The sequence below is a fragment of the Hemitrygon akajei genome, chromosome 3 (genome assembly GCF_048418815.1).
Source record: "Hemitrygon akajei chromosome 3, sHemAka1.3, whole genome shotgun sequence".
Taxonomy (NCBI): Eukaryota; Metazoa; Chordata; class Chondrichthyes; order Myliobatiformes; family Dasyatidae; genus Hemitrygon; species Hemitrygon akajei.
Window position 1 is genome coordinate 150121055 of NC_133126.1, and position 22818 is coordinate 150143872.

Genomic DNA, 22818 nt, shown 5'->3' on the forward strand with positions numbered 1-22818 from the left:
CATTTTCGTGATGCTCAAGCAACACCACAATTAGATTGCTGTAGCATGAAGCCCACGCCAGAGCTGAAGCAGCGAGAATGAGAGATGCGAATGCTAAGGGTAAAGTTGAAATGCCAATGGATAAATTTGCATTGACATGGAGAAAGCTACATTGAGTGCACTCAAGGAGGAGCGCAAAGCTGAGGCTACCTTGGCAGAGACAAAGATGTATAAAGCAGCAGCTGACTTAGAGTAGTGGGCATCTCTCTGCAAAGGTGACTGATGAAATACCCATTGGTGCAAGCTCTCTAATACAACATGGTTGCTTAACAGAGGATGAAATCAAAGCAGCAAACACAGGAACCAGATTCCTGTCATGCTTCACACCAATTTTTTATCCAGTCCTCCTCCTGAACTTGCATCCTTTGATTCAGATTCAAACCCAAAGAAAGATGAATCCTCATTTAAAGTAGAATGTGAGAAGTGCCCAAGATAACCCATCTTGGAAACACATGGGTGTTCAGCATTTAATAAGAGCAGGCAAGGGCTTCACAGTGCACCAAGTGCATCACAGGCTCTCCTTTCAACAGAAGCTACCACAGAACCAACTACACTGCCCTCATTTGCTACACCAGGCTGTGGTGACAAATCACCATTGGACAATTCTTTGAGTGAGATGCTGAGACTGATCAGAGAAGTCTGAGACAGGGTCAATCCAAACATGACAAGGCAGTCATCCAGAGTGCTGGAGAATCCAAGAGAGTTGCAAGGTGAACTGGAGAGGCAGTAACAATATATTGCAGAGCAAAGATGGACACATGGTGCAGCAAGCATCAGTGGACTCCAGAGAACTGAGCCAAGAATGTCTTGACACTTCAGAAGAATTATATCCAGATACAGTTGTAAATGCAGGGGCAGTACCTTGGGCTACTGGTTCTAGCACACCTGCAGCAGAGCATGGAGCATAGCCAGCTGAAAATCCATTAGATGTAGCTACTTCCCTAAACATTCTAAAGTCATGTGCTGGAACATCAGAAGTTACCGGAAGCAGAGCCAGTGGATTTGTTGCAGAGTCAAAAACAAGAGCTTACCTTTACCAAATCTCATTGACTGTGACCACCTTCCCAACAATAGGGATGAGATCTTAATCCCCAAATTTGCACATAGTCATCCACATCTTGAGGAATACATAGCTGCCAAGACTCCAACACTTTCCCAACCACAGAGTCCTGACAAAGGGTCTCGGCCCGAAACGTCGACAGCACTTCTCCCTATAGATGCTGCCTGGCCTGAGGTGTTCCACCAGCATTTTGTGTGTGTTGTTGTTTGAATTTCCAGCATCTGCAGATTTCCTCGTGTTTGCCCAACCACTGAGGTTAGGCTAACTGGCCTATCATTTCTTTGCTTTTGCCTTCCTCCCTTCTTAAAGAGTGGAGTGACATTTAGGGTCAAGTGATTCTTGTAAGATCATCACCAATGCATCTGTTATCTCTTCAGCAACCTCTCTCAGGACATTGGAATGTCCATCTGGTCCAGGTGACTTTCTCCACCTTAAGACCTTTCAATTTGCCTAGCACTTTTCCCTTTGTAATAGCATTAGCACTCACTCCTGCTCCCTGACACTCCCGGACCTCTGGCACACTGCTGCTGTCTTCCACAGTGAAGACTGATAAAGGTAATCATTAAGTTCATTGTAATTTCTTTATCCCCTTTACTACAGTAGCATCATTTTCCAGTAGCCCAATTTCAACTCCAGTTATATTCTTTATATAACTGGAAAAACTTTTAGTATCCAGCTTTATATTATTGGCTAGTTTGCCCTCATATTTCATCTTTTTTCTTCTTATAGCTCTTTTAGTTGCCTTTTGTTGGATTTTAAAAACTTCCCAATCATCCAATTTTCCACTCACTTTTGCTACCTTATATGCCCTGTCTTTGGCTTTTATGCAGTCCTTAACTTCCCTTGTCAGCCACAGTTGCCTACCCCGCCATTTGAGAACTTCTTCTGTGGGACATACCTATCCTGTACCTTGTGAATTATTCCCAAAAACTTCAGCCACCTCTGCTCTGCCATCATCCCTGCCAGTACCCTTCTCCAATCCACCTGGGCAAGCTCCTCTCTCATGACTCTGTAATTCCTTTTATTCCATTGCACTACTGAAGGATGTTAGATAGGGTAGATAGATTTACAGGGGTAGGGGAGTCTAAAAATAGAAGACACAGGTTTAAAGTGAGAGGAAAAATATTTAAAGGAGATTTGAGGGCAGGTTTTTCCACACAGAGGATAGCGGGTATATGGAACAAGCTGCCACATGAAACAATGGTGATGGGTACAATCAAAGTATTTGGATAGGTAACGTGGATAGGAAAAGAACAGAGGGATATGGGCCAAATACTTGAGAAGGATCAAAGGGTCTGTTTCAATACAGTATGATCCTATGTCTCCTTACAGAGTCCAACAGGGCAGCTTAATTATCTATAGGCATTTCAGCCTTCAGGCTTTGGAGCCTGCTGACTGAACATAGGATAGATCAAACTTGGCACAGATACAAAAGTCTAATCCACTTTCAGGAGAAAATAAATGAGATGCCATGAGAAAGGTAAGTATTTTTGAAAATTGTTAATTTATTTTTAATGCTTTAAAATTATTTCCAACATATGCTTGTGTTACACAGCATTTTAAATACAAATTATTTTTTTTAACATTTATTAAAAAATGTCAAACCAGTAATACTATACCTATGAAAACTCCGTTGCTAAAGTTATGGGAGCAGAGATTCAATGGTCAAAGAGGTCCTGTGTATTCACCTGACTACCTGCAATGGGATAACCCTTGTGATGTGATCAGTTACACTCAGTACCCGTAAGCTGGGTTATGTGTGAAACACTCAACTGGGAGAAACAAGTCCTGAAAATATTACATTTTGGTCTAAGAGTTGTGAGTAAGTTTTAGAATCATATAATAAGATGTTATTACTTTATAAACAACCTCTCCAGCTCTAACAAATTAAATTAATTTTACAGCATTGCCATTCCCTCAACATTATTTCAACATTTTCTGTTCATTAAAAAGATTTTTTAAGGTCCATTTTATCTGCTACCTTCCAATCTTTATATTGCACTCAGCAACATTTTGGTAAAAATTGTGTTTTTTATTTCCTGATATTTTGACTTCTTCATTACTGTTTGGTTGTTCTATTTGATTTTGCTGTGATCAGGTAAGAAAAAACAAAATTATCACCTAACTGCAACGCAACATGCATTGATAAAATCAGTTCTGCAGATATCACGAGATCATGGTACCCGGCTTTCTTTGAACTGGGCTGGGCTAATATTCTCCTTTGCAAAATTTGCCTCATTGCTGCTGGACTATATCCACAGACTTGTTTAATTTAAACTGCAAGGCTTCTCTGCCTATTGTTTAATTGTTTAATTTTTTATATTCACAAGAGTGGCGGGTGGCTTGTATACACTGACCAGGGTGATGATGGAGGCAAATGCGATACAGGTATTAAAGAGGCACTTGAAAAGGCACATGAATATGCAGGTACAGGGTCCAGTGACATTTTGACTTTGGAGGAGGTATAAAAGAAAACTGGACTAGATGATATACACTACAAGGAGAGGTTAGACAAACCTGTGTTGCTTTCTCTAGAGCAGCAGAGTCTGAAGAGAGATCTCATAGAGGTTTACAAAAGATTAAGAGAGGCACAGATAGAATAGACAGCCAGCATTTTCTTTCTGTGAATGAAATGTCTAATACTAGAGAGTATGCATTTAAGAAGAGGGGTGTAATTTCAAAGGAGATGTGCAGGGCGATTTTTTTAATATTCACTAGAGTAGCGGGTGGCTTGTATGCACTGACTAGGGTGGTGATGGAGGCAAAGATGATAGAGGCATTTAAGAGGCACTTGAAAAGGCACATGAATATGCAGGGAATGAAAGAATATAGACATTGTGTTGGTAGCTGGGATTGGTTTGGTTGGATATTTGATTACTAATTTAATTAGTTCAGTACAGCATTGTCAGCTGAACGACCTGTTTCTCTGCTGCATTACGTCTATGACACTGGACCTTTGAAACAGGTAAATAATTGAAAATACAATTTGCAGATGCACCAGTATTTGAAGGTGTTGGACAAGAGATGTAATATAATCACATTTTCAACACTTTTCACTTGAGGTCTACATCAAAACTGCTGTGACAGGGATAATGAGTAGCAGCAAAGCAACACAACAAACTTTCTGCGACAGAAAAATATAATTATTTGAAAAGAAAAGTCACTGAAAAACCGATTGTGGAAAGACAGTTGTAGCTAAGAGATCCACCTGCAAATTATACAGTATGACTTAATCTATACCTTTTCCTGGTTCTTTGTTCCAGTTCTGTATTTATTTAAATATTGTTTTCATTTCCAAGTTTGAGATATTGATAAAATTTATTTATTTTTTCAGACTTTTTAATAAAACAAGTTATTTTATATGAGTTACAGAAATCACACTACCAGGTTCTATTTCAATTAAGCTATTTTCAAGCTTTGAAAAAATAATTATTAAGATGATTTGTACCTGAAAATGTCTTGGGTGGCAGCTGAGCTTCTATAGGTTTTCTTTCCCTCCACTCTTTCAATGCATCTTGGAATGCCTTTGCTGACTGATCCTCATCAAAACTGCCATTTAGTAATGAGCCACTATGGAGGTCTTCTGCACTGCTTTGCACACATTTACCATCCTCTTGATGTAGAGTAAGAACCTACAGCAGGGAGTAAATTATAAAATCAGAGAAGTTAATAGAAATTGCCTTCTTTTATTTTGAAACATGCTATTCCATATCATTCAATACAAGAGTTCTGATCAGTTTTTAATTCTTCCATAGACCAAACACAGAAATGGTAAACATTCACAATTTCAGAATACTTTTTCAAATATAATCAAAGAAAAACACAGCCATGAGTCCACAAAATAATTTTTTTAATTCATTTATTTTTCAGAACCTGAGCATTTCTTGTAAATGCGAAGCCAGTAATGTGTTGCCACTTTGAGTTGATACAGTCCTTCTGATAAAGGTAACCCCAGATTGCTGTTGGACAGCAATTTAGATCCAGTGACAATGAAGGAATGGTGATTTATTTTGAATTCAGGGTAGGATTCAACTTGGAGAGCATCAGGAGGGAGTTGGTATTCCCAAGAGCCTGTTGCCTTTCTCCTTCTTAGAGATTATGAGTGCCGGAGGTTCTGCTGCTATAGCCTGACCAAGAAATGACAATGCATTATATACAGGATTCATGTAAAATGTACATTTAGGGTAGACCATAGTGTACCAATCAAGTGACCTGCTTTCTGTCAAGCTTCTTGATTGCCAGAACTGCACTCATTCAAGCAAGTGCAGAGTAGTCCATCATGCTCCTAACCTGTACTTTCTAGGTGATGCAAAGGCTTTGTGAGTTGCAAGAAGAAAATCAGTCACCACAGTACACCTAGCCTCTGATTCCTCTTGTAAACACAATATTTATGTTGTTGGCTCAGCTGAGTATTGATTCAATGGTGATACCCTGTGAGTTAATGATGGAGAACTTAGCAACACTATTGGTTAGACTCCCTGTTTCTGGAGAAGATGAATTGTGGTGTGAATGGCAAAGAGTACAATCAACATTTCAGCAGAGTCCTGATGAAGGGTCTCACCCGAAACATCGACTGTACTCTTTTCCATAACTGCCGCCCAGCCTGCTGTTCCTCCAGTATTTTGTATGTGTTGCTTGGTTTTTCAGCATCTGCAGATTTTCTCTTGTTTGTGGTGTGAATGTTCACTTGCCATGTATCAGTCTACGTCCAAATGTTTGCTAGGTCTTTCTGCAGGCAGTCTGGACATACTCTTTTGCCAAAGAGTTGTAAAAAGAAATGAACCATTTGTGACCACCCTCACTTCTAACTTTGTACTAGAGGAAGACCACTGATGGTGTAGCTGAATATGACAGGCTACAAAATACTATTGAGGAATTCCTGCAGTCAGCAGAGGGGGCATATTGGAGGTTGACATGGAGGATGACTGAACAACAACCTTTGGATACTAAACTTTTAGAGTGTTTTCTTTTAATGCCATACATATTTAAATGCCACCTCAATGCTGAAGGCAGTCACTTTCACCTCACCTTTGGAATTCTCCTCTATCATCCATGTTTGAACAATGACAGTGATGAGGGCAGGAGATGACACCAAACTGGACATCAGTAAGCAAGTTAAAGGTGAGTAGGTGTTGCTTACAGTTTAGTTAGCAAGCAAAGCTTCAACAGAAAAAATGAAATATTCATTTAAAACTTTTGACAGGACATTGTTGTGAATGCTTCAGCTTTGGCTCAGCATTCACACACTCCCATCCTTGCTACTGTGTAACAATGTATTCAGTCTCTTGTTATGTCCTACTTAATTATGATCATTTAAGCTGAAAGAGTAGAACTACAGAGCTTTGATCTGATTCATTGATTGTGAGAATGCCAAGCTCAGTTCATTACTGGTAACTAACTCTGTGTTGCACCCCTGTAAACTTCATATCTCGGGTTATTCATCAGCTTGGTAGAGTGAGAAATATGCTAAGCCACAAGATACAAGATACCACTTCTTCTCCTGATGAAGATACACAGTATCTCAAGGATGCCTAATTTTATATAGCTGGATGCATTCTGGGTCTATTCTATTAAGTACAATTATTTCAAATTAGGTAAGTAAAAAAAAAAGTATTCTTTACTGCAAGTAGTTCACAATCAAAATCAACTATCTTTTCACAGTCTTACATGCACAAATTTCCCTCCAAATAAATCCTTTTTGGTGACTTTGTGCTTCGGGGGACTTTTCTGTTGATTGTTCTTTCTTCATACACCGAAGTATGAAGAAAGAAGTACATGCAATCATTTTACTCCTCCAGCATGTCTACACCATAGCATTTCAGCTGCTGGTTCAACTACTCAGGAGGCAACATTTCAGCATGTCTGCACTCTGCTCAACAGCAACATGCACCATGGTAATGCTGCAACATCTGTCAATCTATGGCTGTAACAGTGTGTTCTAAATTAGCTCTAAACCAAATCTACAAAAAAAATCCACAAAGGACTACTGAAGAATTATGCCCCAGACATCAATGATGTTCAAAGTTATTCAAAAGCTTCTTTATCACAGAACTTTATTCAGAAACACTATTCTGGAATAAGCCACACAATTAATGGACTCCCAACAGGGGTGTTACATGTCCTAAGGGGGTATTAGGGAATGGGAAGTTGTCGGGGGGGCATTCCACATTCTTGGGAGGACACCCTAACTTGAGGCACATGGCCTGATCCATCGTTAGTACAGTGGAACTTCCAAGAAAATGATGAGGCACTGGAAAACAGGAAGAACTATAGCTCTGCAAGCACTCGTCACAATGCATCTGAAATTCAGCAATCTCATACAACATTACCAACCAAACAGACATTATTGGGGATGCATAAATTAACAACCAGAGTGCCTAAAAGTTCCCCTTGACTCACAGCACGGAACAAGTTCATGCAATTTAACAGTTGGTAAGTCAAGTACACCCTCTTAACTTTCTTTACAGATCTATGGAAAACATGCTGGCCAGAATCAAACGATGAAATACAGGTAATCAGTGAACCTGCTGACCCCAAGGATCCCTCTTGAGGTGTTCAAAGCGACCTCGACTTCATATCTGCAGTCAAGAACCATCTTTGGGGATTATGAGACCTTACATGATTAGTCAATCACACTAACTGGAACAGTATAAAGGTAGCTTGTCAAACACCAGCTCTATCCTGACTAACATTCAGATTCCAATCTGAATCCTTGTCAACATAATGTTTGCTGTGATCGTCTTCATCTTCACCTTGCCATTCCTTTGCATGCCGCTACAATCGTTCCATCCGTGTCAACTCGCTGCCATCGTCAACATCCGATAGGCATTCCCAGTTTGTGTTCATTTTTTATTTTAATTTAGCCCTATTAATGATGGATAAATATGTACATTGTAGTCTCTGTGAATCTGAAAGTGGTGAAGACTTGAATTCTAATCAGAAACAGAAACTACAGAAAGTGTGTCAAAACAATCTTACAAACTTGGAGTATAGTTTAGTTCAGTTCCCGTAAGATCAGCAATGCCCCATATGTCTTGCGTGTAATACCATACTCTCTAAAAAGCCAAGGAACCGTCAAAATTGCAGCAACATTTCCATAAAAGACACCCTGAAAAGTCTACTTATGGTATTACTCAGTTCCAGAAGATGAAAGAAGCATTTGAAAAGTGTTGCACACTCAAGTCATTTGCCAAGAAAGCTAAAACTAACCTTGGTAGTGGTCTCACTACTTCTTATAACATTTCCAAAATAGAAACATAGAAAACCTACAGCACAACACAGGCCCTTCGGCCCAAAAGGTTGTGCCGAACATGTCCCTACCCTAGAAATTACTTGGTTTACCCATAGCCCTCTATTTTTTAAGTTCCATGTACCTATCCAAAAGTCTCTTAAAAGACCCTATCATATCCGCCTCCACCGCCTTTGCCGGCAGCCCATTCCATGCACTCACCACTCTGAGTAAAAAAACTTACCCCTGACATCTCCTCTGTATCTACTCCAGAGCACCTTAAACCTATGTCCTCTTGTGGCAACCATTTCAGTTCTGGAAAAAAGCCTATGACTATCCACATGATCAACGCCTTTCAACATCTTATACACCTCTATCAGGTCACCTTTCGTCCTCCGTCGCTCCAAGAAGAAAAGGCCGCGTTCACTCAACCTATTCTCATAAGATGTGCTTCCCAATCCAGGCAACATCCTTGTAAATCTCCTCTGCACCCTTTCTATGGTTTCCACATCCTTCCTGTAGTGACACAACCAGAACTGAGCACAGTACTCCAAGTGGGGTAACATTACCTCTCAGCTCCTAAATTCAATTCCACGATTGATGAAGACCAATACACCAAACACCGCCTTAACCACTGAGTCAACCTGCGCAGCTGCTTTGAGTGTCCTATTGGACTCGGACCCCAAGATCCCTCTGATCCTCCACACTGCCAAGAGTCTTACCATTAATACTATATTCTGCCATCATATTTGACCTACCAAAATGAACCACTTCACACTTATCTGGGTTGAACTCCGTCTGCCATTTCTCAGTCCAGTTTTGCACCCTATCAATGTCCCGCTATAACCTCTGACAGCCCTCCACACTATCCACAACACCTCCAACCTTAGTGTCATTAACAAATTTACTAACCCATCCCTCCACTTCCTCATCCAGGTCATTTATAAAAATCACAAAGAGTAGTAGGGGTCCCAGAACAGATCCCCGAGGCACTCCACTGGTGACCGACCTCCATGCAGAATATGACCCGTCTACAACCACTCTTTGCCTTCTGTGGGCAAACCAGTTCTCGATCCACAAAGCAATGTCCCCTTGGATCCAATGCCTCTTTACTTTCTCAATAAGCCTTGTATGGAGTACCTTATCAAATGCTTTGCTGAAATCCATGTATACTACATCTACTGTTCTTCCTTCATCAATATGTTTAGTCACATACTCAAAAAATTCAATCAGGCTCGTAAGGCACGACCTGCCTTTGACAAACCCGTGCTGACTATTCCTAATCATATTATACTTCTCCAAATGTTCATAAATCCTGTCTCTCAGGATCTTCTCCATCAACTTACCAATCACAGAAGTAAGACTCACTGGTCTATAATTTCCTAGTTTATCTCTACTTTCTTTCTTGAATAAAAGAACAACATTCACAACCCTCTAATCCTCTGGAACCTCTTCCATCCCTACTGATGATGCAAAGATCATTGCCAGAAGCTCAGCAATCTCCTCCCTCACCTCCCACAGTAGCCTGAGGTACATCTCATCCAGGCCCAGCGACTTATCCAACTTGATGCTTTCCAAAGGCTCCAGCACATCCTCTTTCTTAATATCTACATGCTCAAGCTTTTCAGTCTGCTGAAAGTCATCACTATAATAACCAAGATCCTTTTCTATAGTAAATACTGAAGTAAAGTATTCATTAAGTACCTCTGCTATTTCCTTCGGTTCCATACACACTTTCCCACTGTCACATTTGATAGGTCCTATTCTTTCACATCTTATCCTCTTGTTCTTCACATACTTGTAGAATGGCTTGGGGTTTTCCTTAATCCTGCTTTCCTTAAGCCTTATAATCTCCTAGCTCTCTGAACCTTTTGTAAGCTTTTCTTTTCTTCTTGACCAGATTTATTACAGCCTTTGTACACCACAGTTTCTGCACCCTACCATAACTTCCCTATCTCATTGGAACATACATAAACAGAACTTCACACAAATATTCCGTGAACATTTGCCACATTTCTTCTGTTCTTTTCCTTGAGAACATCTGTTTCCAATTTAAGCTTCCAATTTCCTGCCTGATAGCCCCTTAATTCCCCTTACTCCAATTAAGCACTTTTCTAACTTGTCTGTTCCCATCTCTCTTCAATGCTATGGTAAAGGAGATAGAATTATGATCACTGTCTTCAAAATGCTCTCCCACTGAGAGATCTGACACCTGACCAGGTTCATTTCCCAACAGCAAATCAAGTATAGCCTCTCCTTTTGTAGGCTTATCTACATATTGTGTCAAGAAACCATCCTGAACACACCTAATGAACTCCACCCCATCTAGACCCCTTGCTCTAGGGAGATGCCAATCTATATTTGGGAAATTGAAATCTCCCATCACGACAACTCTGTTATTATTACACTTTTCCAGGATCTGAGTCCCTATCTGTTCCTCGATATCCCTGTTACTATAGGGCAGTCTATAAAAAAACACCCAGTGAAGTTATTGACCCCTTCCTGTTCCTAATCTCCAACCACAGAGACTCCGTAGACAATCCCTCCATGACGTCTACAGTTTCTAAAGCCGTGACTCTATCTCTGATCAACAGTGCCACGCCCCCACCTCTTTTGCCTCCCTCCCTGTCCTTTCTGAAACATCTAAAACCCAGCACTTGAAATAACCATTCCTGTCCCTGAACCATCCAAGTCTCTGTAATGGCCACCATATCATATCTCCAAGTACTGATCCACGCTGTAAGCTTGTCCACTTTGTTCACAACACTCCTTGCGTTAAAATAGATACATCTCAAACCTTAGGTCTGAGCGTGTCCCTTCTCTATCACCTGCCTATCCTCCCTCACACGCTGACTCCTATCTTTCTCTATTTGACAGCCAGACACCTCTTCCCCAGTCTCTTCAGTTTGGCACCTGAGAACATTTCTATCACATATAAACCTTTGATTTCTGTCCACACATGCAGTCCTCACATGACCTTTATCCTGAACCACCTCACCATCTGCTCTAACACTCTGGTTACTCTCCTCCTGCAAATCTAGTTTAAACCCCCCAGATCAGCACTAGCTAACCTACCCACAAAGATGTTAGTCCCCTTCCAGTTCAGGTGCAAACCGTTCCGTCAGAACAGGTCCCACCTTCCCTGGAACAAAGCCCAATTGTCCAGAAACATGAAGCCCGCCCTCCTGCACCATCTCCTTAGTCATGTATTTAGCTGCATTATCTCCTTGTTTCTAGCCTCACTAGCATGTGGAACGGGGAGCAATCCTGAGATTGCAACCCTGGAGGTCCTGTCCTTCAATTTTGCACCTAACTCCCTAAACTCTCTTTGGAGGACCTCCTCCTTCTTCTTATCCACATCATGGGTCCCTACATGGCCCACGACATCTGGCTGCTCACCCTCCATCCTGAGAATACCAAGAACTCGATCCGAGATATCGTGGACCCTGGCACCAGGGAGGCAACAGACCTTCCGAGATTCTCGATCTCTCCTACAGATCCTCTTATCTGTCCCCCTAACTATCAAATCCCCTATCACTACTGCTCTCCTCTTTTCCCTTCTTCCTTTCTGAGCTGAGGGTCCAGTCTCGGTGCCAGAGACGTGACCACTATAATTTGTCCCTGGTAGGTCATCCCCACCAACAGTATCCAAAACGGTATACTTACTGTTGATGGGAATGGCCACGGGGTGCTCTGCTCTTCCTGTCTATTCCCCTTCCCTCTCCTGACAGTCATCCAGTTACCTGCCTCCTGACTTTTAGGGGGTGACTGTCTCTCTGAAACTCCTGTCTATTTCTGCCTCTCTCTCATGAATGATCCAAAGATCATCTAGCTCGAGCTCCAGTTCCCTAACTCGGTTTGTCAGGAGCTGCAGCTGGATGCACCTTTTATAGGTGTAGTCATCAGGGACAATTGTGCTGTCCCTGACTTCCCACGTACTGCATATGGAGCACTCGACTGCCCTAACTGCTGCCTCCATTACCTACTCCTAAGTTAATTAAATTAATTAAAGGACTTACTCGGCCTTACCTCACTTGGAGCAAGCTTGTCCTCAGCCTCTGCTCACTGAAGCCTCTCGAGCCAAAGCCTCAAAGCTCCACTCTTACCCTGAGCCACTCACAACACTGGCCACTCCTCTTCAGTTACCCGTCCTTTTATATGTCCCTGTCAATTATCTCACAAGCCTTTCACTCCTCCTCTTCCTGCTACAACGGTTTCTTGATCACACTGTCTGTCCCGAGTACCCACTGCGCGTGCCTTTTTAAAGCACACTCACCTCAGCTGCTTCCCAGCCTTCAGCGCTCTCATGAGCCCTTCGCTCCTCCTCTTCCTGCTGCAACGGTTTCTCGATCACACAGTCCCGAGTACCCGCTGCGCGTGCTTTTTTTAAAGCACGCCCACCTTTCCTGCTTTAAATTTTTGCTTTAAATGATAGCAAAGTGTGGAAAATCTCATTCAATTGGTGAAAGATTAATAATGTCTGCTGTACCAGAAATGCTCACCACTGTTCTCAAAATGGTACCAGTATCTTAAAATCAATTCCTCTGAGTAATAACTCTGTAGCTTGTCGTATTGATGAAATGAGCAAAGACATTTAGTATCATCTATGCACAGAGCTACAAAAATCAGAATTTGGAATACAACTGGATGAGTCAACTGTGCAAAACAATGAGGCATATGTATGGCTTATCAAAAGTGGAAAAGTTTATGAAGAGATTCTCTTTTGTAAAAAGTTAAAAACAGATATCAATAGAGTCAATCTATGATTAATTCAAAATGTATATTGAGGATAAAAGTATTCCAATTAGGAACAAGATTTCTTGTGCAACTGATAGAACACCACAGGTCACCATGCTAGTTTAGTGGTATTCGTGAAAAAAGAAATTCCACATTTGTTTGCAATCCATTGTGTATGTCATCATCAATATTTCACGGCCAAAATCCTCAGCCAGCGACTTTTTTCAAGGATGACTCTTGTAATACAGTATCTGCTATCAACAAAATTAACACTCATCCATTATATAGCAGAATATTTCACCAGCTATGCCAAGATAACGCTGAAGAGTTTGAAAGCTTGCTTCTTCACACTGAAATGCGTTGCCTGTCAAAATGCTGCTGCTTAAAATGTTTCTTTGATATTTTTGACACTGGGGGTTGAATTTTTGCTCAAAGTCAACAAGAGCTTGGGAAACAATATTGAACTTCTATATGGAAATATGGCATTCCTAGCTGACAAAAATTGACATTCAAAATATGAAACTGCAGGGTGAGAAGTGCAATCTACTTTTATCGGTAAATTGGAAACATATAAGCAAAACAATGGGTTAAGAATATTCTCACAGTTTCCCTGCTTGGAAAGTATGGCAATCTCTTTCACAGAAAGTGATTTTCAAGAGTACTGCTTACAGTTGCAGATACTGAAGAAGGATTTTCAGAATCAATTCATAGATTTGAACGATCTGGAAAATCTGGACTGGATAATTAAACCGTTACTTTGCAAGGTGGAAGAACAGGAAGAGAGTGCAAGAAGAAATTACTGAATTCAGAATGTAGAAAAAGCAAAAATGCTTTCACTCCTCAGCTTTTGTGGTATGTGGCTACACTGTCGTACAAAGTTTTCTGGTCTTTGAAGACGAGCCAAACTGCTCTTCATTGCATTTCCATCCTTATACCTTGTTGAAAGAGGCTTCAGTGCAGTGACCCACATACCCACAAAAAACAGAAACAGCTTGAACATTGGTACACCTGGGGACAAGGCTTTTGCTGTCACAACTTGAACCAGATATCTCAACTCTTGCTAAAAACCAGCAAGCTCAAGGATCACATTGATATCGAAGCTGCTGTACAGCGCACAGTACTGTGTAAGCTACATTTAAAGACTAATAAAAATTTAAAGCAGAATCATTTTTCTTATGTTAGCATATGGTAGTCATGGTTTTACACTATGAGGGCACTGAGAAGTATGTTGTGCCTAAAGGGGTTTGGGAAGTATGAATATGCTTGGGGGCGGATGCATTGGGCTAAAACAGATTGGGAAACACTGGTCTGGAGCCTCTGTCAGTTAACTAAATCAAACCAGTCCTCAAATGGAGCAACCAGAGTCACATTACAGCAGAAGTTCTCTCCTTGCTTAAACTGCTGGGTCCTTTCCATATGAAAGACATGAAGATATTGCTGCTGGCAAATATGGTATCTGCAACTTAATTTTTAAACATCTGTGTAAAGCTATTGGACTGGTGTCTCCTGCTACTGCCTGGAAGGAATGTGCCATAAAAAATTAAGGACTTCATTAGCTTCACAGCTGCAAACAGTTCTGTAGCATTTCCAGAGTCTGCCTGAGGAGCTCCTACAGCTTGTAATAAAGCTTAAAGTTCCCTCCTTCTGTGAAAATGCAAGCTTCATACAATATACTTGATTCTAAATAACCTTACAAAAACACCCAGCTTAAATAATTTGTCCTAAAATGCTGAGAATAGTTCAAATACCCATAGTTGAGAAAACCCAAAAGCAGGCCAACTGGATCTACCAGAGACATATTTAATATAATTTTTAAAATTAAAAGAGGAGCTGACATTGTCCTATAATAAAATATCAGGCATACCCGTATAAAGGTCGTGCAAGAAGTTGATGGTCTGATTTTCCCATTCATAGGTGTTACAGCATTAGTAGCAAAGCATTAGAAGGTGATGGATGGAAAGGTAAAAATGTATCCTTCTATGTTAAATTTTCCAAGATTATTCCAAAACCTAACACAATGTTGCAGCTGCTGAAGCTATTATGTCACAGCTCTAACAACCCTACTGTAGTTCAATCCTGACCTCTGGTGGCATGTAAGTGTACAGTTTGCACACTCTCCCTGTGACTGCACAGGATTTTTTCTAGGTGCTCCTGTTTCCTCCTACATCCCAAAGGAATGCAAGGTTGGTTATTATAAATGCCCCATGTGCAAAAGTAAGTGATATATTCTGGGGAAAGTTGCTGAGATCATGGGATTGGTTTAAATAGGTGCTTGATGGACAGCGTACACTTAGGTGGGCTAAGAACCTCCTGTACTGCTTTTGACCTCAATTAAACAAATTCTTACCAATTGTGTGCATGTTGTAGTAAATATATTGATGAAACTGTGCAACCATTTGGAAAACTAATATTGAAAATGCATTCCCTAAGCCTTTACCTCCTCCTACTGGGCTACTGATGCCAATGCAAACTGAATAGAAATACACGAGAATGCAAGAATGGAATAGTTTTAAAGTGTGGCTGAAGGAAGAAGTGAGAATAATTGGAGGAGTCAGAAATTATGAATGACGTTGTAGAATATTCTTCCTTAAACCCCTGTAGCTTGAAGTGTACTTGCGGAAAGGAGAGAAGAGTAGGAAACAGGAAAATGCTGTTGGAATAAAATTCCTGAGACTTTATTGATATATAGCTCATACAGTCAGTAATTTAATCTCATTTACTGATGTGTAGTGCTGAATTACACTATAACTTGTCAGTAGCTAGAATCGATGCAATGAAATTCCTTAACTACTTCTCACTTTCTTCCTCCTTTCTCTCCCTCTAAAACTTAAAGCCTACCTACTTGCTTGGTCAAGGAGCTTTTAGTCACTTGTCCAAACATTCTTATGGGTCAAACTGAACTTTGGCTGATAATGGTCTTGTGAAATACTTTAACATATGTTACAGTGTTAGGCTTATTGTATGTGCCACCTGCTTTAATACAGAAAGGGCTGTAACTTAGGTAGAGAAGGAGGTCCCTCAACCCACCATGTGTACCTATGGGATTAGTACCAGAGTGTACCATGCAATAACAATTCTTATGTTCATCTAGAAGATTCTTAAATGTTGCAAGAGTACCTGCCTGCACCATTTTTTTTATTTTATACAAAACCAGAAACAAGAAATACGGAAATATTTAGCAGGTCAGCTAGTTTTTCAGAAAGAGAACCAAGGACAACATTTCAGGTTGACAGCATTTCATCAGGACATAAGAAACATTCTTAAAAATCTAATTTAATATTTAACAAGATGGGGTTTAAAGAAAATAACGGGTTCTGTACGCCTTTGATGAGGTGCAAATCAAGAGCAGCTAAATTAATTAAGAGGCAGCATTGTTGGCTGGTTTAATCACAGAGGATGAGTCAGGAGGAGATGAAAACTGAAGGGACCGAGCGTATGTATCTTAGTTTGCTGATGATACTAAATAGAGTGGAAAAGCAAATTGTTCAGAAGATACAGAGAGTCTGCAGAGAGATATGGATAGGTTAAGTGAGTAGGCAAGAGTCTTGCAGATGGAGTATGATGTTGGTACATGCAATGTCATCCACTTTGGAAGGAAAAATGAAAGAGAAGATTAATATTTAAATGGTAAAAAAAATGCAGCATGCTGCTGTGCAGAGGGACTTGGATATGCTTGTGTATGAATCACAAAAGGTTGGTTTACAGGTGCAGCAGGCTATCAAGAAGGCAAATGTAATGTTGGTCTTAATTGCTAGAGGGACAGAATTTAAGAGCAGGAAGGTTATGCTGCAACTGTGCAGGGTACTGGGGAGGCTGCACCTGAAGCATTGTGTGCAGTTCTGGTCTCCTTACTTGAGGAAGGATATACTGGCTTTGGTGAAGAGATTGAGTCGCCTGGGACTGTACTTGCTGGAATTCAGAAGAATGAGAGATCTTATAGAAACATATAAAATTATGAAAGGGGTAGATAAGATAGAGGCAGGAAAATGGTTTCCACTGGTAGGTGAGACTATAACAGCTTCAAGATTCGGGGGAGTAAATTTAGGATGGAGATGAGGATGAACTGCTTTTCCCAGAGAGTGGTGTATCTGTGGAATTCTCTGCCTAATGAAGCAGTGGAGGCTACCTCAGTAAATATATTTAAGACAAGGTTGAATAGATTTTTGCACAGAAGGGGAATTAACGGTAATGGGGAAAAGGCAGGTAGGTGAAGATGAGTCCATGGCCAGATCAGCCATGATCTTAGTGAATGGCGGAGCAGGCTCGATGGGCCAGATGGCCTACTCCTGCTCCTATTTCCTATTTCTTATGTACATGATTGCCAAGACAGAAAAGAAACACTGGAACTATACGATCCGATCAAGCTTCAATTTTCCATCGCACCCACATTCACCAAGATTCCTGTCTTGGTCATCCAACTATTTCAAAGAAGCTCAACCTAAGCATCTTCCAGCTCACAATGTAACAGCTCCTAGGACACAGCAGCAAAATCCACAATTAAAGATCATGAGCCTTTCTAGTCTTTATTAGTCCAGTTCTAAAGAAATGTCTTTAGACTGTCACGTTAAATCTGTTTTTCCTTCCTTGACTGCTGGGTAATTCCAACATTCCCAGTTAGTTTACATTTCCAACATTACAGTGATTTATATCTCACATTTCCAGCATTGCCTTTCTTTTCCTATCTTCTCAGTCTTGATTCATTTCATTCTATTTACTTCCAGACAGCTACAGTTAACAAGCTTTAACCTCCCTCACTCAGCTACTTCCACCACCACTTATGACATGCAGTCCATTGGTCTTCACCGAATCACAAAGACTCCTTTTGTTTTCTCCACTTCTTTGTAACTTAGGGAGTTTTTCCTAACTCTGATAAAGATCATTGAGCTTAAATGTTAACCCTGTTGCTCTCCCCATAGATATCATCTAAACTGCTAAGCATTTTCAGTATCTTTGGCTTTAAAATTTCTAACATCTCTAGTGCTTTTGCTTTTCATTTTACGTCAAGTGAATGCCACCAAAATGCAGAAGTAATAATATTCTGGGAAATCTTGTTGGGAGTGGGACAAAAAAGTTGAAACAAAAAGGTCAAAAAGAATCATAAAGTCTACAGCACAGAAACAGGCCCTTGCGATCCGAGATGGTGCAATTTCCGAACCAGGCAGTGATATAGCTGCTCAGGATGCTCTCAATACAACCCCTGTAGAATGTGATGAGGATGGGGGTGGTGGGAGATGGACTTTCCTCAGCCTTCGCAGAAAGTAGAGACGCTGCTGGGCTTTCTTTGCTATGGAGCTGGTGTTGAGTGACCAGGTGAGATTCTCTGCCAGGTGAACACCAAGAAATTAGGTGCTCTTAACGATCTCTACCGAGGAGCCGTCAATGTTCAGCAGGGAGCGGTCGCTCTGTGCCCTCCTAAAGTCAACAACCATCTCTTTCGTTTTGTTCACATTCAGAGACAGGTTGTTGACTCTGCATCAGTCCGTTAGCCACTGCACCTCCTCTCTGTAAGCTGACTCGTCATTCTTGCTGATAAGACACACCACAGTCGTGTCATTGGCAAACTTGATGATATGGTTCGAGCTGTGTGTTGCAGCAGTCATGGGTCAGCAGAGTGAACAGCAGTGGACTGAGCACACAGCCCTGGGGGGTCCTCGTGCTCAGTGTGATAATGTTGGAGATGCTGTTCCCGATCCGGACTGACTGAGGTCTCCCAGTCAGGGAGTCTAGTATCCAGTTGCAGAGGGAGGTGTTCAGGCCCAGTAGGCTCAGCTCGACACTCAGCCCAGCACAGGGGAAAAGCATGCAAGGAGCCGGATGGATTTGAACCCAGGACTATCTACCTCAAGTTCGGTGCTGATGCAACTACACCAAAGGCCAGCTACAAAGCCAGGGTAGTTATGCTTAATAGGTCTCAAATCAAACGCTGAACCAGGATTTTTCAATGAAAACTTTTATTTTCCAACACACTGCTGCCACTAAATTCACCACTTAAAATAGAAAAAAGAATAAGTTAATTCTTGCATATCAGTTTTTTTTCAATAAACATGAACATCCATAAAGTTGTTCCCTGAGATAGAACATTTCAATTATGAGAGACAATTGCATCAGCTGGGTTTAAGACAGAGACTGATTGAGACATACGAAACTACAAGAGGCATAGATAGGGGTAGATGGTGAGAAACTTTTCACCAGAGCAGAGGGCATAGATTTAAAATAAAGACAAGAGGCTTAGAAAATATCCAGGAATTTTATTTTGCTCCAAAAGATATTTGGAATCTGGAATAAACAGATTGAAAAGTGGTGGAGGCAAAGACACTCACAATATTTAAGAAGTCCTGAGGTAAGCACTTGAATTGTCAAAGGCATTGGAGGCTGCAGATACAAGTGCTGGTGAATCATACTAGTATAAATGGTACTTGATGATTGACATGGACATGTTGAGCAAAAAGCAGTTTTTTCCATCCTGTATAATTTTCTGACTCCATAATTAAAATTATCTTTTTAGAAAACTTCAACTATGCTTATACACATTACAATATGCCAAATGAAAATAATCAAATAAATGGTTGGATAATAGGGCCATAAGATATAGGAGCAGAAGTAAGCCATTCGACCCATTGAGTCTGCTCCGCCATTCAATCATGGGCTAATCCAATTCTTCCAGTTATCCCCACTCCACTGCCTTCTCCCCATGCCCTTTGATGCCCTGGTTAATCAAGAATCTATCTAACTCTCCCTTAAATGCACCCAATGACTTGACCTCCACAGCCGCTCGTGGCAACAAATACCACAGATTTACCACCCTCTGACTAAAGTAATTTCTCTGCATCTCTGTTCTAAATGGACATCTCTTGATCCTGAAGTCATGCCCACTTGTCCTAGACTCCCCGACCATGGGAAATAACTTTGCCATATCTAATCTGTTCAGGCCTTTTAACATTCGGAATGTTTCTATGAAATCCTCCCTCATTCTCCTGAACTCCAAGGATACAGCCCAAGAGCTGCCAGACATTCCTCAGACGTAATGCATTCATTCCTGGAATTATTCTCGTGAATCGTCTCTGAACCCTCTCCAATGTCAGTATATCCTTTCTAAAATAAGGAACCCAAAACTGCACACAATATTCCAAGTGTGATCTCATGAGTGCCTTATAGACCCTCAACATCACATCCCTGCTCTTATATTCTATACCTCTAGAAATGAATGCCAACATTGCATTTGCCTTTTTCACCACCAACTCAACCTGCAGGTTAACCTTTAGGGTATCCTGCACAAGGACTCCCAAGTCCCTTCGCATCTCTGCATTTTGAATTCTCTCGCCATCTACATAATAGTCTGCCCATTTATTTCTTCCACCAAAGCACATGATCATACACTTTCCAACATTGTATTTCATTTGCCACTTCTTTGCCCATTCCCCTAACCGATCCGAGTTTCTCTGCAAGCTCTCTGTTTCCTCAACACTACTCGCTCCTCCACCTATCTTTGTATCATTGGCATCCCACTCTCTGCCTTCTGCCGATCAGCCAGTGCTCCACCCATGCTAGTAACTTCCCTGTAATTCCATGGACTCTTATCTTACTAAGCAGCCTCATGTGAGACACCTTGTCAAAGGCCTTCTGAAAATCCAAGCACACCACATCCACTGCATCTCCTTTGTCTACCCTGCTTATGATTTCCTCAAAAAATTGCAGTAGGCTAGTCAAGCAGGATTTTCCTTTCAGGAAAGCATGCTGGCTTTGGCCTATCTTGTCATGTGCCTCCAGGCACTCCAGAATCTCATCCCTAACAGTCGATTCCAACAACTTCCCAACCACTGACGTCAGGCTAACAGGTCTATAGTTTCCTTTCTGCTGCCTCCCACCTTTCTTAAATAGCAGAGTAACATTTGCAATTTTCCAGTCAACCGGTACAATGCCAGAATCTATCGATTCTTGAAAGATCATTGTTAATGCCTCCGCAAACTCTCCAGCTACTTCCTTCAGAACCCGAGGGTGCATTCCATCAGGTCTAGGAGATTTATCCATCCTCAGACCACTAACCTTCCTGAGTTCTTTCTCAGTCGTAATTTTCACTGCATATACTTCACTTCCCAGATACTCTTGAATGTCCGGTATACTGCAGATGTCTTCCACTGTGAAGACTAATGCAAAATACGCATTCAGTTCCTCTGCCATCTCTGCATCTCTCGTTACAATATCTCTAGCACCATTTTCTATTGGTCTTATATCTACCCTCAACTTTCTTTTACCCTTTATATACTTGAAAAAGCTTTTGGTATCACTTTGATATTAGTCACCAGCTTCCTTTCATAACTTATCTTTTCCTTCCTAGTTACCTTCTTAGTTTCCTTCTACAAATGTTTAACAGCTTCCCAATCCTCTATCTTCCCAGTAGCTTTGATTTACTTGTATACTCTCCCTTTTGCTTTTACTTGGGCTCTGACTTCACTTGTCAGCCACGGTAGTGTCTTTCTTCCATTCAAAAAATTCTTCTTATTTGGAATATATCTGTCTTGCACTTTCCTCATTTTTCGCAGAAACTGCCACCATTGCTGTTCTGCTGTCCTTCCTGCTAGTGTCCCTTTCTAGTCAACCTTGACCAGTTCCCCTCCCATGCCAATGTAATTGCCTTTATTCCACTGATGTACCAACACACTGGAATTTAGTTTCTTCTTCTCAAATTTCAAAGTGAACTGAATCATATTGTGATCACTGTTCCCTAAGGGTTCTTTAACCTTAAACTCGCTTATCACCTCTGGATCATTGCACAACACCCAATCCAGCACAGCCAATCCTCTAGTGGGCTCAACAACAAGCTGTTCTAAAAAGCCCTCCTTTAGACATTCTACAAATTCTCTCTCTTGAGGTCCAGTACTGGCCTGGTTTTTCCAATACACTTTCATGTTAAAATCCCCAACGATTATCATGACATTGCCCTTTTGACACAGCTTTTCTATCGCCCATTGTAGTTTGTAATCCACATTCATAATAAACTTATAAGGGTCAACTTAGGCTTTATCTGCTTGTGTTTATAACTTAAAGTATATGCACATCTACAACACTTTCACTTTTAAAAAACATGTATTTAAGAAATTTCACAAGCTAATATACCACAGCACTGCCCTTAAAATACTTCCCTACCAATTCCCAGAAGTTTCACTGACACATTCAGTTTTGCTTTTGAAAGGTAATGATTTTGAAACATGGATATTTTCATTGGTTGACAACATTTAATTAGAAAACAATTAGCAGTTTTAATTTTTTTTTGGATAAAACCAGAATCTGTTACTAAGCATGCAAATATGCATAGTTTAAATTTGTGACAATTTCTCCATAAAAATCTTAATTTAAACAATAACTCACCTCAGCATTTTGTTGTGTATTTATCTTAGGTGAAAGTGTTCTGCCTGAAATTGGTTCCTTTAGAAACTGTTTCATATTCACAGGAGAATCATCAGATTCAATTTGTTTTTTAAACTGGCTGACTAAATGCAATGAATTGCTTGATGCAGGTTTCTCCGTCTGTCAATTACATAAAAATAGATATCATTAGATGGGATGATATTTTTTAAAAATCTAGTTTAATAATAACTATGCTAGATTTTCATCTCTTCATGGTTTTAAGACATTTATTATTTAGTCCATCATCATGAATCGTCCAATAGTCCTCCAAAGGTCATTTAAAATTGCAATAGAAGAAAATGATTGAAAGAACACCATGGTTCTTACAACAAAGTATCTGCATGTCACA

General features: G+C 40.7%; 1 protein-coding gene across 1 annotated transcript in view; it reads right to left on the bottom strand.

Moving 5' to 3' along the window:
* zbbx (zinc finger, B-box domain containing) overlaps window positions 1-22818 on the bottom strand; it is a 140295-nt gene that overhangs the window by 75620 nt on the left and 41857 nt on the right. The window contains exons 8-9 of the mRNA XM_073041022.1: window positions 22431-22589; window positions 4548-4731 (exon numbers count right to left, since the gene is read on the bottom strand). Coding sequence (XP_072897123.1) covers window positions 4548-4731; window positions 22431-22589 — 343 coding nt within the window. The remainder of the gene's footprint in view (window positions 1-4547; window positions 4732-22430; window positions 22590-22818) is intronic.